Below are 19,144 nucleotides of genomic sequence, written 5' to 3' on the forward strand. Positions count from 1 at the left end.
GTTAAAGAGTTCTTTATATATTCCAAATACAAGCTTTTTGTTAGATACATGTTTTGCATTATTTATTTTTCTTGTCAATAGCTTGCCCTTTTTTTTTTTTTTTTTTTTTAAAGAGTAGGCAGCTTTAATTTTGATATACATTCGGCCCTCTCTATTTACAGGTTTTGTTTCTGCAGATTCAACCAACTGCAGGTGGAAAATATTGAAAAAAAATTCTGGGAAGTTCCAAAAAGCAAAATTTGAATTTGCTGGGCACAGGAGACTATTTACATAGCATTTACATTGTATTAGGTATTATAAGTAATCTAGAGATGATTTACAGTATATGGGAGGATGTGTGTAGGTTATATGCAAATACTGTGCTATTTTATATAAGGGACCTGAGCATCCTCAGAGTTTGGTATCCAGGGGTCCTGGAAGCAATCCCCTGCAAGAAAGTGACTTCTTTTTGATGTTACCCACTAAATAACTCATAAAGGTCACCAAAACTCTCGACATTAAATCTCACAGAAGTTGCCATCTTACTTGCTCCCTCCGTGGGCAGCCTTAGACAGTGCTGACCACTTCTTCCTCTTAAAAACAACCTCTTCCTCTTGTCTCTGGGAGATCATTCTCCCTGCCTCCGTCTTGTTCTTTTTCCAGTCCTTCTCAGTCTTCTTCACTGGGCTAACAAGCCTCCAGGTTCAGGCTTAGGCCCTGGGCTCTTTGTTCCACACTTACCTGAGGAAATCTTTTTCATGTCCATGATTTGAGTTCCTACCTGATGACTCTCCACTCTTTCCTCAGAATGAAGTCTGCCCAGAGCTGTCTTCTAAGTGTTAGTACCACTTATCCAATGGCTACGTTCCCACTTACACCTCAACCTCAGGATGTCAAAAACTTAGCTTGTCTTCTTCTCTTAGACTTGCTCTTCCTCAGCTGGTCTCTCCCTCAACTGACATCCTCACCCTCTACATCTTGAGGACACTTTAGGGAGATAAACAAAGGTGTTCCCTAAGTTGTGTGATGCTTACCTAACTCACCTTGATGGTACTGGGAAAACCACACTAAACCATTTAAGCTCAGGAGATGTTTCATTAATACCTTGGGTCACATTGAAGGTCTACACAGATTGGCGAGTGCTTGGAGAGGAAGCAAAGAATATATCACAGTAATATCATGTGGAAAAAACACGGGGAAAGAAAGATATTGATCAGGCTTTGGAGGAACAGTGAACTGTACACCCAGCTGTGCTGGCATAGAGAAATTCATGTGGGCAAGTCCCAACTGAAAGGCACAGATCATGGAAAAAACAAGACCATATCACAAGATGACAGCATCTTTTTTTTCTCTTTTAAGAGTGAGATGACTAACGCCTGGATATTATGAACAGAATTACCCCTCAGGGTAATTCAGATGTAGCTAGGCAGATTTAACTGCCTACATTAGCTGGCTTTGAACACTTGGTTTTTTAGTGAGACTAGATTGTGACACACTTTGGTGAAATAAAATCTTTGTGATAGCACTCTCAAGAATTATCAGATATTAATAAACATCCATTTGCCCCAGGACTGGCCCTTTTTCCATCTTTGGTTTGAAGATATGGCATCATTTTTTATCCAAAGCACTCCTTACTCATTAATATTGATTTCAGCATTAGAGTTTTTAAATTAGGTTGCCCTTTGAGGATTATCGTCATTGATCACATGTGAAGATTCATAGACTGGCCATTGTCTTCTCAAGGAATTCTCCATTCCTTGAGAAGGAATTAATTCTTTCTGGCACAATCCCAGCAGGGTCTGCCTTCTGACAGTGGCCACGTTTGGCTCTGGAAAAGCTCTCCTCCTCAACCCCAAAAGGAGATGGACCCAGGCGAAAGCAAGACTTCTCTTCTATCGGCAGTGCATTCTGGAACAGACTGTATCAGGCACCTTATCTGCAAATTACTCCTCACTGGAGATTGTTGGTTTTGCATTGAAGCCTCAAAGTCTAATAGAACCTTCTATAGTGATGGAAATGTTTTTTTTTTTAACTGCAGTATACAGCGAGGTAGCCTTTGTCCACACGTGGCTGTCAAGCACTTGACATGTGGTTGGTGTGACTGAGAAACTGAATGTTTAATTTTACTTAATTCCAATTTAAAATAACCACACATGGCTAAAGACTACCACATGGGACAGTTCAGCACCAGAGCACCTTTTTTTATTAGTTACAAGTGATTTTGTGGAATGAAATCTTGGGAAATTCCTCTTGAGGAAAATTTTACATTTTTACGCTCACTGGTGCAAACATGAGAGGAAGTTTCCAGGCAAAATCTTTTGATCGCCTGTGAGGAGTTCCTTGTCCTGACTTATGCAGTGTTTGACAGAGGGGCTGAAGTGCAGAGGGATATATAGGATTAAATGTCTAAAACTCCTTACTCTGGTACTCTTGACAGAATCTTCATAGTGTCTCCCAGGCACCAGAAATTGTCATGAAAGTTGGGTAAATAAGTGAAAGATTCCACTTTTCTTCTCGTGAAGACTTGACTCAGGATATTGGCAACTAGATAATAGCAGTATTTTGATTTTTGTCCCAGTATTCAATAACTAACAGAGAAAACATTAGTTAGTCGTTTTTTTTAGCTTCCTTCCAAAATGACCTTTCAAGTGATTTACTGCATTATTTATTTATTGTTTGTTTGTTTGTTTATATTTTTTTCATATTCCTTTCCATTATGGTTTATTACATGATATTGAATATAGTTCCCATGGGCTTCCCTGGTGGCGCAGTGGTTGAGAATCTGCCTGCCAATGCGGGGGACACGGGTTCGAGCCCTGGTCTGGGAAGATCCCACATGCCACGGAGCAACTGGGCCCGTGAGCCACAATTACTGAGCCTGCGCGTCTGGAGCCTGTGCTCCGCAACAAGAGAGGCCGCGATGGTGAGAGGCCCGCGCACCGCGATGAAGAGTGGTCCCCACTTGCCGCAACTAGAGAAAGCCCTCGCACAGAAACGAAGACTCAACACAGTCATAAATAAATAAATAAATAAATAAATGAATATAGTTCCCTGTGCTCTACAACAGGACCTTGTTGTTTATCCATTCTATATATAATAGTTTGCATCCCAAACTCCCACTCCATCCCTCCCTTGCCCCCCTCCCATTTGTCAACCGCAAATCTGTTCTCTATGTCTGTGAGTCTGTTTCTGTTTTGTTAATTTGTGTCATATTTTAGATTCCACGTATAGGTGATATCATATGGTATTTGTCTTCCTCTGGCTTACTTCACTTAGTATGATAATCTCTAGGTCCATCTATGTAACTGCAAATGGAAAGGATTATTTCATCCTTTTTTAAGGCTGAGTAATATTCCATTGGATTTACTGAAATATTTAAATACTACAACTTAAAATGAATAAATAAAGAATTTAAACAAGGGAAAATGGATCCCTCACATGGGCTTTCTTTCATGGGTAAAGTATGAGTCAGATAGTTGACTTGGGCAAACGTTTCTGTGTCACTGTTTCCAGGTCGGTGTTCCAGTTGCCCTGACTCACTCCCATTCTCACCTCATTCCTCTCTGTGGTCAAGGACAGTATGGATGAGGCAGCGGTCATCACCCTGTGTGGCTCAGTGCTGCCAACTGCCCCTGTGGACCAGACCCTGCTTTTAATATTTGAATTGACCTGCCAAGTGCTGGTCACTTTAGGCCAATGAGGACCTTCAGCTCAGGTAGAAGGTGCTGGATCAATTTTCCAAACCTTAGTAAGTGAATCAACAATCTAAAACAGAGGCAAAATGAAAGCAATAAAAGACAAATTGTGACCAAGTCACACTAAATTCAAATTTTATCTCAAAATTTGTTTCTAGTAGTATCTTTCAGTTGGGAACAACATTTAAACAAAGATAGGAACTGAATGGGAGTTTGGATCACTTGAGGTTGAAGGAAACAGGATGAACATACAGTTTTCCTAGCTAAGGAATAAAAAATAATCTCAACAACAAACTGCCCATTGTAATCCCCAACCTTGAGTTTTTTAGAGGCAGCTGCACAAGGGAATACAACAAACACCTGTTTGCTTTTCTTATTTGGCAAGTAGATGTTAAAGAATGTAAACCAGAGGACTTTTCAAACATTTGATATGATATTCGTGTCTTTCTGGATACATTCTCAGATATAGGACAGAACCAGCATCTTCCCATGCAGATAAATATTGGTAATAAATACTGAATATTCCTTTATCTTCTCCTGTACAAGGAATGTGTCTATTCCTTTTTCTTTTCTTTTTCTTTTTTTTTTTTGAGCAGTGATAAAATTTTCTCACAAGATTTCTGATTTAGTGCATTCCATTCTGGCTTCAAGGGAGCTGGCTTGCCTTGTATGACAAAACTGACTTCTTAGAGTGGTCTTTTTTGTTGTCATTTTGTATGTTTTTGTTGATTTAATTTAAATGCTATTTGCATCAGTGTGTTGAAACTTGTTAAGGTTACTCAGGTTTACATCGAATGCCATTTTTTTACCTGTGTAATTTTAGGTGAGGTGTAATTTAGGTAATAGCTTTGTCTTTTGAGTTTGTAAATTGGGTAATATAATAGATACCTGACAGAATTTTTGTGCATTTTAAAGGAATTAAGGTTATAACAGGGCCTAGTTCATACCAATTACTCAATAGATTTATAAAATTTAGCTTTTTTTCTCAACATTTGCTCCCATCCACCCTGGCTGGCCAATGTCACTAACAGCATTCCATGCCATTGTTTTGTGTCAAATCAAGTTTTGCCTTTATGCCCCAAATCCATCATTTCTTTTCTATTTCTTATTCATACTATCAGATCTAATTCTTTTATGTCCTCTATCACATAGGCTCCAGAAATCCTATCATGCCCCTCCCTCCCCCAGTGCACATGGCAAATTCTAACCGAAATAGTTGGGATTGGATGTGAATAATGTTCCACGTCTATCAAATTAGTTGCTTTGCAAGTAACTACTTAGGACTTGATGTTACATAAAATGTTCTTTTTTTTTTTTTTTTTTCGTGGCCCTGGCTCTTTCCCCCATTTTTAAAATTTATTTATTTATTTATTTATTTATGGCTGTGTTGGGTCTTCGTTTCTGTGCGAGGGCTTTCTCTAGTTGTGGCAAGCGGGGGCCACTCTTCATCGCGGTGCGCAGGCCTCTCACTATCGCGGCCTCTCTTGTTGCGGAGCACAGGCTCCAGACGCGCAGGCTCAGTAATTGTGGCTCACGGGCCCAGCCGCTCTGCGGCATGTGGGATCTTCCCAGACCAGGGCTCGAACCCATGTCCCCTGCATTAGCAGGCAGACTCTCAACCACTGCGCCACCGGGGAAGCCCCATAAAATGTTCTTGATGTTCTCCTAATAGGTATGAATATTCTGAGCAGTTTAACAGTTTAACTATGGCTTACTGTTGACACTATCGAAACATATGTATGTATTTCAATATAGATAAGCAAATATGTACATATATATAATTAAATTGATGGTGAAAAAAAAGATATAGAAATTATTTCTCCCATCAGGAAATCAGGGATTTCTTCTGCTTTCTATAAGTGTGTATATATATATATATATATATATATATATATATATATATATATATATATAAAATATGTAATGATAATATATTTTAACAATAAATATGTATTATATATATGGTATATATTTATATTGTTTTTCAATGATTCACAGTTCTAAAGCATACAGTGTCATGAATATTGAACAGCAGCAACCCTTGATCATTTTGAATGTTGGTTTTGTCATTTGGGGAAATGAATGATTAAGTAGTTGGTTAAGCTGTCAGACAGGACATCTGTGACTGTTTGATGAAACCTGAATGGATCAAGTACAGAAGTTCAAGGTTAAAAGTGTTGTATTATGGAAAGAATACTACTCCACTCTCAAGGAATATTTCAAAATATTGATTTACAAAGTAACCTCTTATTGTGAAGTCTCTCCTTCTGCAGGGGTCAAAATAAAAGTGAAGAATAGGCAGGTGCTTTTAAAATTATCTTGATTGACCTCTTTCCGGGAGCCCGGATTTGTGTCTGGACCACCCTGAACAGTTCCTCTGGAATTTACTGAATTCATTAGAAAAAAACAACACTCCTCACTTGGCATCAACTGGCCAGACACTCTGCTAGGCACTTTATATATATTATCTCTAATACAGTAGCTTCAGCTGACAATCACTGGTTTAGAATTCCTATTTATCTGTATAAATTATTAAAACAAACATTTCCAAATTTACATTTTAATTAGATTTGCATTTCAAAAATGCAAACTTCTGAAGTGAATGTGTCTTATTTTCTCAGATAGTATTAACAAATATTCATGAACAAATAGGTTATTCCGGTATTTTTTTCAAATTCACGAATTCACGCTTTTGTGAATACACAGCTGTCTTGTGAAGAAACCAAAGTAATATTTAATATGTTTGCTCTATAGTTCAATTCAAAATTCTAAATATGAATATAAACTAACAAAACCAAACTTCAAAAAGGGACAGAGAGGAGTTTTATGAGTTTAGATCACTTACTTCATCGTATTTACCTTATTTCCCTTCATTATTCAATACCTTACTCAATATAGCTGTAATAACTAATCTCCACTTAATGACTGTTTTTTTTAGTTTAACTTTAATGGCATATAAGAAATTTGGTATAGAGAGATATTAACTGCTCTGAAATCTGAATAATTTATTAAGGTTTAATTTTTAAAACCTGCGTAAATTAAAACTGCATAGGGTTTGAAATACATAGTACTAGATGTAGGCAGTTTCACATACAAAGGGCGTGAATTTGTATTTTTTCTGTTACTACCCTATGGAAGTTTCAAAATGCTTTCCTCAAATTAATAACAACAATATTTCTAGAAGTGTGACATTCCGATGAATGAAGTAACTCTGTCGGTAAATGATAACAACAAAACAACTCTTTTTTACCTATAGTCGTGTCTACAAATTCATTGTATATTTTGAAGTTAATTATGTTCAGGATAATTTTAAAATAAAGACAATAAACATATATTGATGTCCTAAATGTAATACATTCTAATAAAAATGAAAGAATGAAATAGCTATTTTCTCAAGGAGCATATTTTAGTCTGCTTTACAGATGAAACATGTTATGTTTGCCAGTTTTGATTTTACACTATTTGCCAATAGTATTCTTACTGCTGAGCATATACAGGTTGAGACAAGTAACATATTTCAGAACTTATCCTAATTTTAAAAGCAGAAATATTAGTCACAGGTAATTTTTGAGAGAGAGGCTCAATCTTGTGCCTCTCTATAGATTTGTAGGCAATTACCTACTTTAGAATAAAGTAATTCAGCATTTCGCTCAGACTCATGAATGGTTATACTCTGATGTCATAGGTCAAGTTCTTCCAGCAGTAGATGCTTTCTTGGGGAACATCTCCTGTGAGGAGTGAGAGATACAGGGTTGGGCAAAGGGAAAAGTTGAGCCCTGATGCAGTCCCAACAGAGACTTCAGTCTATCCTAGATTCTGTGAGGAGCTTTAGAGCTGAAATAGAGCTTCAGTCTCCCTGCCTTGAGGCAAGGGGAAGGAGCCACTAATTAAACCCTTGCATGAATCCGTCATTGCATGGGGCTACCAGCCCCTCCACTCGGGAGGAAGTTTGACCTTGGGTGAGGCAGCTCCCTTTGACCTCTTCAGTGCTTGAGGAGGATCTCGAGTGAGAGTCATCCATAGGGGGTCCCGCAGCAGTTGGGGGAGGGTGTGCCTCCGTCCAGAAGGGGGCTGTGGGGAGCACACCACAGCCTCCAGTACACCTGGGTTTGCCTAGGCAGTGTCCAAAGCCTATGCGGTCACACGTTCTCTCTTTTCCAACTGTCTTTTACATTTCTCTCTTCAAATAGGTAGGAAAGGATGAACTCAAGTAGTATCCCCAGCTTTCCCCCAGCTTTATGACTCTTCTTTGATGTTTTTAATCCCTTAGGTAGGGAACCCCAGTTGTAACACTGAGAGAGGGCCCTGAACTGTGTGTATAATGAAATGTAAATGAAATACAGATCTCAGAGGAAGAGTGGTAGGAATTAACTTTCCCTAGCAATAGAATCAACGTATTTTTTATTCTTTGTTCCTCTCACTGTGGTGGATAAAAAAAGAGAAGGTTGAGCTTTTTCAGAACCTCTTTGGATATTCTGAACCAGAGGGGACTTATAAATGAAATAATTCCAGAATATGTTCCTGCTAAATTGCATTCTTGGAATTATAAGAATGGAATGTCTCTGTGGAAGCAACATAAACAACTAAAGAGTTTATCAACTTATTTTTTCTCTCCATGATATTATGTTAGCCATTAGCTGATTTCTGAGATTTTAGGGTCAAACAAGGTAATGGATATATATGAATGAATATCTTTTGCAAAGCATGACCTGTGACACAGATAATATATATTTAAAATGATTTATTTAAAGCTCACTATTACTTGTGGATAGGTTAAACCACACCACTGATTTCAACCAAAACTTATTTTACTTCTGAGTTTTGTAAAGAGGAGCCAACCAAAATTTTATTTTGGTTCTTTAACTTTTCATCAAAAGAGAAATTGGAAAAAAAAAAAAAAAAAAAAGAGCGAGCGAGAGAGAAATTGGTAGCAATACTAAATTCGTGACAGGTCTATCACCAAAGTTTTATGAATGCCCTCTCTAAGAAAGTATACCACCAGGTGAACAATAAAATAAGTTTATGGTGTCCTCTGGTGAATGGAGACTTATTATATTTTGCTTTTATCTCTGTTTTAACATTGGCCCTCTATTTCCTGACTCATACTACTTTTTATTTCATTGGTTTGCTGTTTCAAACTGGCTGTTGTTGGCCTTGTAGCTGGTGAAGAACATTTCAAGAGGGAAGTAAAAAGTGGGGAAAAAAATACTGTTTTTATTAATTTGGCTCCAGATGATTAGCCAATCAGGAGATCCAGGAGAGCTAATGGTTTTTTTTTGGCATGGTTAATTAAATCCTGTGTTGATGGCTTCTGTTTTAGGTATTAAGTCACCCACCTTGTTAGTAGATACTCTGCTCCAATAGCATTGGATTTAGCAGTGGAGAATCATTTTTTAAATGTTGACCTTTGTTCAGGTAACTGATGAAGGGCAAGATGATGGTCTGTGTGCAGTTGACGAGAACTGATCGTGAGATTTGTAAAGATAATTTGTATGGGATCTCACTCTACTTTGTTTTAAAAACAAGATGGCAGGCAAGGAAGTGACACAGACAGGAGTCTTTCTTCACTTTTTTTTTTGTCCTTTTTAAAAATTATTATTATTATTTTTATTGGAGTATAATTGCTTCACAATGTTCTGTTAGTTTCTCATGCTCAACGAAGTGAGTCAGCTCTATGTATACATATATCCCCTCCCTCTTGGACCTCGCTTCCACCCCCACCATCCCACCCATCTAGGTCATCACACAGCACTGAGCTGAGCTCCCTGTGCTATATAGCAGGTTCCCACTAGCTATCTACTTTACACATGGTAGTGTATATAAGTCAATCCTAATCTCCCAATGTTTCCACCCTCCCCTTGCCCCCCTGTGTCCACATATCTGTTCTCATCAGATATCATATCTGTTCTCATCAGAAACGCATCATATCTATGTCTGCGTTTCTATTCCTGCCCTGCAAATAAGTTCATGTGTACCATTTTTCTAGATTCCACATATATGCATTAATATATGATATTTGTTTCTCTCTTTCTGACTTACTTCACTCTGTGTGACAGACTCTAGGTCCATCCACATCTCTACAAATGAACCAGTTTCATTCCTTTTTATGGCTGAGTAATATAACATTGTATATATGTACCACATCTTCTTTATCCATTCATCTGTTGATGGACACTTAGGTTGCTTCCATGTCCTGGCTATTGTAAATAGAGCTGCAATGAACACTGAGGTACATGGGTCTCTTTGAATTATGGTTTTCTCAGGGTATATGCCCAGGAGTGGGATTGCTGGGTCATATGGTAGCTCTATTTTTAGTTTTTTAAGGAATGTAAAATGGCTGTATCAATTTACGTTCCCACCAACAGTGCAGGGGGGTTCCCTTTTCTCCACACCCTCTGCAGCATTTATTTTTTGTAGATTTTTTGATGATGGCCATTCTGACCAGTGTGAGGTGATACCTCATTGTAGTTTTGATTTGCATTTCTCTAATAATTAGTGATGTTGAGCATCTTTTCATGTGCCTCTTGGCCATCTGTATGTCTTCTTTGGAGAAATGTCTGTTTAGGTCTTCTGCCCATTTTTGGATTGGGTTGTTTGTTCTTTTGATATTAAGCTCCATGAGCTGTTTGTATATTTTAGGGATTAATCCTTTGTCCATTGCTTCCTTTACAAATATTTTCTCCCATTCTGAGGGTTGTCTTTTTGTCTTGTTTATGGTTTCCTTTGCTGTGCAAAAGCTTTGACGTTTCATTAGGTCCCATTTGTTTATTTTTGTTTTTATTTTCATTACTCTAGGAGGTGGGTCAAAAAAGATCTTGCTGTGGTTTATGTCAAAGAATGTTTTTCCTATGTTTTCCTCTAAGAGTTTTATAGTGTCCAGTCTTAAATTTAGGTCTTTAATCCATACTGAGTTTATTTTTGTGTATGGTGTTAGGAAGTGTTCTAATTTCATTCTTTTACATGTAGCTGTCCAGTTTTCCCAGCACCACTTACTGAACAAGCTTTCTTTTCTCCATTGTATATTCTTGCCTCCTTTGTCATAGATCAGGTGACTATAAGTGTGTGGGTTTATCTCTGGGCTTTCTATCCTGTTCCATTGATCTATATTTCTGTTTTTGTGCCAGTACCATCCTGTCTTGATATCTGTAGCTTTGTAGTATAATCTGAAGTGAGGGAGCCTCCAGATCCATTTTCCTTTCTCAAGATTGCTTTGGCTATTCGGGGTCTTTTGTGTTTCCATATAAATTGTAAAAACTTTAGTTGTAATTCTGTGAAGAATGCCATTGGTAATTTGATAGGAAATGCATTGAATCTGTAGAATGCTTTGGGTAGTATAGTCATTTTCACAATATTGATTCTTCCAACCCAAGAACATGGTATATTTCTCCATCTGTTTGTGTCATCTTTGGGTTCTTTCATCAGTGTTTTATGGTTTTCTGAGTACAAGTCTTTTGCCTCCTTAGGTAGTTTTATTTCTAGGTATTTTATTCTTTTTGTTGCATTGGCAAATGGGATTGTTTCCTTAATTTCTCTTTCCGATCTTTTGTTGTTAGTGTATAGGAATGCAACTTTTTCAAATACATTGATTAGGTCTATTAGTTTTCTGGTGGCATTTTTAGGATTTTCTATGTATAATATCATGTCATCTGCAAACAGTGACAGATTTACTTCTTCTTTTCCAATTTGTATTCCTTTTATTCCTTTTTCTTCTCTGATTGCCATGGTTAGGACTTCCAATACTTTGTTGAATAATAGAGGTGAGAGTGAACATCCTTGTCTTGTTCCTGATCTTAAAGGAAATGCTTTCAGTTTTTCACCATTGAGAATAATGTTTGCTGTGTGTCTGTCATATACGGCCTTTATTATATTGAGGTAGATTACCTCTATGCCCACTTTCTGGAGAGTTTTTATCATAACTGGGTGTTGAATTTTGTCAAAAGTTTTTCTGCATCTATTGAGATGATCATATGGTTTTTATTCTTTAATTTGTTAATATTGGTGTATCACATTGATTGATTTGAGTATACTGAAGAATCCTTGCATTCCTGGGATAAATCCCACTTGATCATGGTACATGATCCTTTTAATGTGCTGTTGGATTCTGTTTGCTAGTATTTTGTTGAGAATTTTTGCATTTATGTTCATCAGTTATATTGGTCTATAATTTTCTCTTTTTTGTGATATCTTTGTCTGGTTTTGGCATCAGGGTGATGGTGGTCTCATAGAATGAGGTTGGGAGTGTTCCTCTGCAATTTTTTGGAAGAGTTTGAGAAGGATAGGTGTTAGCTCTTCTTTAAATATTTGATAGAATTCGCCTGTGAAGCCATCTGGTCTTGTACTTCTGTTTGTTGGAAGATTTTAAATTACAGTTTCAATTTCATTACTTGTGATTGTTCTGTTTATATTTTCTAATTCTTCCTGATTCAGTCTTGGAAAGTTGTACCTTTCCAAGAATTTGTCCATTTCTTCCAGGTTGTCCATTTTATTGGCATATAGTTGCTTGTAGTAATCTCTTATGATCCTTTGTATTTATGTGGTGTCAGTTGTAATTTCTCCTTTTCTCCTTTTTCATTTCTAATTTTATTGATTTCAGTCCTTTCCCTTTTTGTCTTGATGCATCTGGCTAAAGGTTTATCAATTTTGTTTATCTTTTCAGAGAACCAACTTTTAGTTTTATTGATCTTTGCTTTTGTTTTCTTCATTTCTATGTCAGTTATTTCTCCTCTGATCTTTATGATTTCTTTCCTAATACTAACTTCGGGGTTTTTTGTTGTTGTTCTCCTTCTTCTTTCTCTAGTTCCCTTAGGTGTAAGGTTAGATCGTTTATTTGAGATTTTTCTTGTTCTTGATGTGAGATTGAATTGCTATAAACTTCCCTCTTAGAACTGCTTTTGCTGCATCCCATAGGTTTTGGGTTATTGTGTTTTCATTGTCATTTGTCTCTAGGTTTTTTTAAATTTCTTCTTTGATTTCTTCAGTGATCTCTTGGTTATTTAGCAGTGCACTGTTTAGCCTCCATGTGTTTGTGCTTTTTACAGTTTTTTTCCTATAATTGATTTCTAATCTCATAGCATTGTGGTCGGAAACAATGCTCAACATGATTTCAATTTTCTTAAATTTTCCAAGGCTTGATTTGTGACCCAAGATGTGATCTATCCTGGAGAATGTTCCATGTGCACTTGAGAAGAAAGTGTTTTCTGCCATTTTCCGGTGGAATGTCTTATAAATATCAGTTAAGTCTGTCTGGTCTATTGTGTCATTTAAAGCTTGTGTTTCCTTATTTATTTTCTGTCGGGATGGTCTGTCCATTGGTGTAAGTGGAGTGTTAAAGTCCCCCACTATTATTGTATTACTGTCAATTTCCCCTTTTATGACTTTTAGCATTTGTCTTATGTATTGAGGTGCTCCTATGTTGGGTGCATAAATATTTACAATTGTTATATCTTCTTCTTGGATTGATCCCTTGACCATTATGTAGTGTCGTTCCTTGTCTCTTGTAATAGTCTTTATTTTAAAGTCTATTTTGTCTGACATGAGAATTGCTACTCCAACTTTCTTTTGATTTCCATTTGCATGGAATATCTTTTTCATCCGTTCACCTTCAGTCTGCATGTGTCCCTAGGTCTGAAGTGGGTCTTTTGTAGACAGCATAAATACAGGTCTTGTTTTTATATGCATTCAGCCAGTCTATGTGTTTTGGTTGGAGCATTTAATCCATTTACATTCAAGGCAATTATTGATGTGTGTGTTCCTATTCCCATTTTCTTAATTGTTTTGGGTTTGTTTCTGTGGGTCTTTTTCTTCTCTTTTATTTCCCACCTAGAGAAGTTCCTTTAGCATTTGTTGTAAAGCTGGTTTGGTGGTGCTGAATTCTCTTAGCTTTTGCTTGTCTGTAAAGCTTTTGATTTCTCCACTGAATCTTAATGAGATCCTGCTGGGTAGAGTAATCTTGGTTGTAGGTTTTCCCCTTTCATCACTTTAAATATATCCTGCCACTGCCTTCGGGCCTGCAGAGTTTCTGCTGAAAAATCATCTGAAAACCTTATGGGAATTCCCTTGTATATTATTTGTTGCTTTTCCCTTGCTGCTTTTAATATTTTTTCTTTGAATTTAATTTTTGTTAGTTTGAGTAATATGTGTCTTCCAGTGTTTCTACTAAGGTTTATCCTGTATGGGACTCTCTGTGCTTCCTGGACTTGGGTGGCTGTTTCCTTTCCCATGTTAGGGAAGTTTTTGACTATAATTTCTTCAAATATTTTCTCAGACACTTTCTCTATCTCTTATTCTTCTGGCGCCCCTATAATTCGAACGTTGGTGCATTTAATGCAGTCCCAGAAGTCTCTGAGACTGTCCTCAATTCTTTTCATTCTTTTTTCTTTATTCTGCTCCATGGCAGTTATTTCCACTATTTTATCTTCCAGCTCACTTATCCATTCTTCTGCCTCAGTTATTCTGCTATTGATTCCTTCTAGAGTATTTTTAATTTCAGTTATTGTGTTGTTCATCACTGTTTGCTTGTTCTTAAATTCTTCTAGGTCCTTGTTAAACATTTCTTTTATTTTCTCCATTCTGTTTCTGAGATTTTACATCATCCTTACTATCATTACTCTGAATTCTTCTTCAGGTAGGTTGCCTATTTCCTCTTCATTTATTTGGTCTTGTAGGTTTTTACCTTGTTCCTTCATCTGTAATATATTTTTTTGTCATCTCATTTTTGTTTTGGATGGGTGGGGCTGTGTTCCTATCTTGCTGGTTGTTTGGCCTGAGGCTTCCAGCATTGGAGTTTGCAGGTAGTTGGGTAGAGCCGGGTCTTGTTGCTGAGATGAGGACCTCTAGGAGGCCTCACTCCGATTAATATTCCCTGGGGTCTGAGGTTCTCTGTTAGTCCAGCGGTTTGGACTCAGAGCTCCCACCACAGGAGCTCGGGCCCAACCCCCAGCCTGGGAACCAAGATTGCACAAGCCAGGTGGCACAGCCAAAGAAAAAAAGGACTAGAACAATAACAAAGAATAAAAGTAAAATAAAATTAGAAAAATAAAAAATATATTATAAAAAATAAATGTATAAATGAAACAACAACAAGGTAGAAGAGAACCACAATAGCAAAATAAAAAAAAAGGCCGTAAAAGGCCTTGGCTGTGGGAAGTGGAGTTTAGGTGGGGCAGGGCTTAGGCGGGGTGACAAGGCTTAGGTGGGGGGCAGACCTAGGCTCAGGACCCAAGCAGCCAGAAAAGGCCCTGGGGGTGTGGGGGGCAGGGCTTAGGCTCAGCACCACACAGCTGGAGGGGGCCTCGGTGTGTGGAGGTTTAGTCCAGGACCCGAGTGGGCAGAGGAAATGCTGGCCATGTTCCCTTCTGATCCTCCGATACCCGGAACATCTCTCCATGTCCCCCTGATCCCCTCGTAGTGAGTGGGCCCCTCCCCTCCCCCAGCTGCCCCTCAGGTATGTTGGTCCCGTCCCACCTCTACTTCTCCTCCGCTCTCACTCCGCTCCACAACCTACCCACTCATCGGGGGTTCCCCCTGTCCCCTTAGGTGTCTGAGGTCCTGCACCAGCACCTGGTAGGTGCCCTAGTTGTCAGGAGATGCAAACTTCGCATCCTCCTACTCTGCCATCTTCTCTTTTCTGTCTCCTAGAATTCTTTTCCATGAGAAAGGAATAATTCTAGTGCATTTTGTTTTCCTCATGCTTCTTGGATTCTCACCAGCAGGTTTTTACAGTCCGTTGCTTGCCTCTCAGATTAGAAGAATGTTGGCATATTTTAACAGTTTCCTAGGATTCAAACAGCCTCTAATTAACAGCCAATTGATGTTTTGGAACGTTACCAAAGTATGAGAGACATAACAGGGAGATGGGCTCCTTTCAGCTTCTGAATGCAGTGGAATCCTAGAACAGGGGGCAGAGGTGGGAGTCCCTTGCAAACAGCCTGTGCCCACTGGTATGCAAAGGAGCTGTGTGTGTTGCCATAATATTCCATTCCCTGCTCATTGGTGACCTTCTAAATTCCACCTATTCATGACTGGGAAGGAAGGGGGCAGCTAGTCTTGAATGTTTAAAGCCACAGGGGTGCTAAATAGCTCAGGGATCACATGATATGTAGCTGGATTTGCTGGTTTTAACCCTCCAGTTGCCAGGGAAGTAAGGTACAGCTGCCTGCATTTGCGGTTAAGTTTCTTTTCTGTGCCAGGTTCATGTCGTCTTGCTGCCAGAGTTTTGGACGCGGTGGAAAAGAGCAGTTCTGTAAAAGATTCCCTCAGACTGCATGCATATTTTGAGCAGGAGTTCGTTTTCAAAGAGGGCTGGGGGAGCATTGGAGGGGTTTTCCCTTTGAATCAAGGGATGTTGCTTATAGATTTGTAGCTGACTCAGTCCAGGTTGTAGGCAGGAAAAGAAGGATGGATTGGGGAGTATGAAATGTTTGAAATGTTAACAATTCCTTACGTAACCAGATAGTTATAATCCAAGAGGGATAAAGGAGCAGCTCAACTGGTTTTCTCTGCTTAATGGCACATCTGCTCGTTGGCCGGTTCCCAGCTGAGGTCAATACACTCCATGTCTTGTTTTTTCCAGTGACCCATAAAGCTGGCCTTTTGGTCTCAAAAGAGACCTTGGTGTTTGTGTGTTGTGTGTTTTATATGCACCATGTCCCTGATCACTCCCTTTGTTCTCCTCTGTGCAGGTGGTACATGCCAGAGCCCCGCTCTCCCAGCCCTGGTCCGTCCACCAGCCCCTCCTTTGCAACCATCGCTGGATATTAAACCGTTTCTTCCCTTTCCTCTTGACACTGCGGCCGCAGTCAACCTCTTCCCCAATTTTAATGCGGTAAGTCCCACATCATCTGCATATGCCAGGGTGGTAGGTACTGGAAAACCTTAAGGGCCAGGAGTGAGCTGTTCACTACCTCTCATTTACTCTATGCTTTGTTCCATAGCTTGTCTGAAAGCACAACAAGGTTAGTTGTCTGCCTGGTTGTGTAAGGTCCCCAGGGCCAGGCTCCTTCAAAGGGAAAATGAAAAAAGATGTAATCTGATTAGGTTGATCATGAATTCATGTCTCCCTTTTAGTGTCTTTTTGGACAACACTAACCATTTTATTAGTTTCTTTTCCATGCCAAGTTCAATTTAATTGAAATTTAATGAATGTGTTAGAGAGCATTCAAATTCAAGTAGATGTCTAAAAACTTAAACATGTGTTTTTTCTCTCTGGACTTTCTACTTTAATTTTCAAATCTGTTACTTCTTTTCTGATTTAATAAAGAGGACCCTTATAATCACACTAGAGATACATTCCATGTATACAGCACATTTTCCCTCTTAACTTAAAACAATGTAGGGTTCTGGTACCAAGAATTTTCATTTTTTTTTCTTCCTGCTCAGGCACAGTTCCTCAACTTAAGTCTTTCTTAAATGACCTTGTTTTGGGGGCTTTGTCAACAGCCTTCTCAACAAAAGTTCAATACTTACTTACCCCTGTTTTCACTCTTAAGCATGTCTTTATAAGTGGACAGATTCCTCATATTTATCATCTTTTTTTGTACAAGCAGTGAGAATATTCCTAGGATGGAAATAGAAATAAGGGTTGAAAACGTTAGAAGCCAGTAAGTGACATTTTTTTCTAATATCATCTGATTCAGCTTTCAACAGTTGTTATAATGCAGGTCTGAGTTTATCAATGACAGGACATGTCAACACAACCAAGGTGAAGGGGATTAGGACGCAAGGTCTCTGAATGCCCGGTGACCTAAATAAAACAGATTTCTTACTGCAATATCTTACCCCCATGACGGATTTTAAAAAAATCTGTCCACAATTAGATCCTTCTCCTTCAGGAGACAGAAGTGGGTCTTATTTATTTTAATCATGCTTTGTCATGGGGACTTTGGACCTGCCAAGGAGATGGTACAGTTACATGCTATCCTTTACTAAAGGACAGGGGAAAATCAGTGATTTCTTTGCTTTTGGGAGCATGAAGGATTTGCCATAGGAATATTATTTTGAAATTGATGGAACCTAAATAGAGCAGCATAAAGATCATATTTCCAGAGTAGAGGTTTCTAATTCTAGGTATTTCAATAAGTGTAGAGGAAAAAATGGCTCAGAATCAAATTTCCTGATTCTTGAATGAACACAGTAAAGTCCCTGGGTTTCCTCTCTCTGAGCTCTTTGCCTGCTTCACTGTTAAGTGGCTTCTTGGCACCGTTTTGCTTCCCGCCTCCCGGAGATGATCCATCAGGGTGCTTTACCTGACCTCTGAGACTACTTGACCTTCTGTCACTCATGTCTCATATCAGCTTTAGAGAAGCTGAGGTACAATTCCTGGAAGGTTGTCAAAGGCTGGGTTTTAAACTTTTGATTTGCCCTTTGGGAAACATTAAAGCAAAATGATTAATTTGATTGACAATGAGTATTATTTGTCATAAAACAAAGATGAGTGATATATTGAGCCACAGGATGCTGAGCAAATGTCTTAATCCTCTTTGGTACTGTTTCCTCATCTTTAAAATAAAGGGAGTGGACCTGCTAATCTCTTCCTTTGGGGTTATCCCGTTCAAAATAGTTGAGCTTTTGTGGGCAAAGACAGCATGGCATGGTGGTCAAGTTGGACTCTGAGCTAGACTGACTGGGTTCAAGTCAGAGCTGCTACTCACCATCATGATGACCTTGGGTGAGTCACATAATCCTTATGTATCTCGATATCTTTGTTTGTAAAATGGGACTAATAACCTACTTTGTAGGCTTGCGGTCATGATTATGTGGGTTAAATCATCTAGAACAGGGCTCAGCATTAACAATCACTGTTTTAATGACAGGTATTCTATTCATAAATAGCCTGTCAATCCTTCTTATTTTGAATTTGGAAGTTCATTGACTAACTGATTGCCAAAGTTTTACTTGATTCTTTTTCTTCTGTGATCAATTTGGACTTGTGTTGTTATTCGTTCCATTTAAACCAAGAGACCCTCTGTTCCTCCACCTGTTGGTTAGTTCCTTCTAGTGCTGGTCAAGCTGCAGCCAGTCATGGATTAAGCCATTCTTTGTTTCCAACTGAGTGGAATGGTTGCAAAGCCCCAAATCTGGTAGTTTGGGACTGAGAATTAGGATACAGAGCATCTCTTTAAGTAACAGCCTGAGTTCTTGATTTTGTAGCAGGTGTGATTCTCAATCTACAAATTCAGGGTCTATTAAATGTAACATTTTATTGCTGTAAGTTGATTTTATTTCTGGCTCAAAAGCCCATTCCATTAGTCTGTAGGGAAGTGAAATTTTATTGTTTCAGGATGTGCTGAGGCTCTAGAATCTAACAGATTATCCACCCAGCTTTTGGTGGGAGACTTCCTGTGTTCATCAAGTTATGTGTCCACATAGGCAATCATGGTATGATGAGCCCCTAGTGAGCATGGCCTTTTAGGCCCAAACTCTTGACTTTGGACACACAAACTGGTGAGGCTTTAGTGGTACCTCCTGCCTAG

General features: G+C 38.6%; 1 protein-coding gene across 4 annotated transcripts in view; it reads left to right on the plus strand.

The window, feature by feature from the left end:
- The window catches only part of ZNF385D (zinc finger protein 385D), a 953,569-nt gene that overhangs the window by 704,781 nt on the left and 229,644 nt on the right, over nucleotides 1–19,144 (plus strand). For all 4 annotated transcript variants that reach the window (XM_036851515.1, XM_036851514.1, XM_036851517.1 and 1 more), the window contains one exon: nucleotides 16,355–16,497. In XM_036851515.1, coding sequence (XP_036707410.1) covers nucleotides 16,355–16,497 — 143 coding nt within the window. The remainder of the gene's footprint in view (nucleotides 1–16,354; nucleotides 16,498–19,144) is intronic.

The sequence above is a fragment of the Balaenoptera musculus genome, chromosome 4, assembly GCF_009873245.2.
Source record: "Balaenoptera musculus isolate JJ_BM4_2016_0621 chromosome 4, mBalMus1.pri.v3, whole genome shotgun sequence".
Classification (NCBI taxonomy): Eukaryota; Metazoa; Chordata; class Mammalia; order Artiodactyla; family Balaenopteridae; genus Balaenoptera; species Balaenoptera musculus.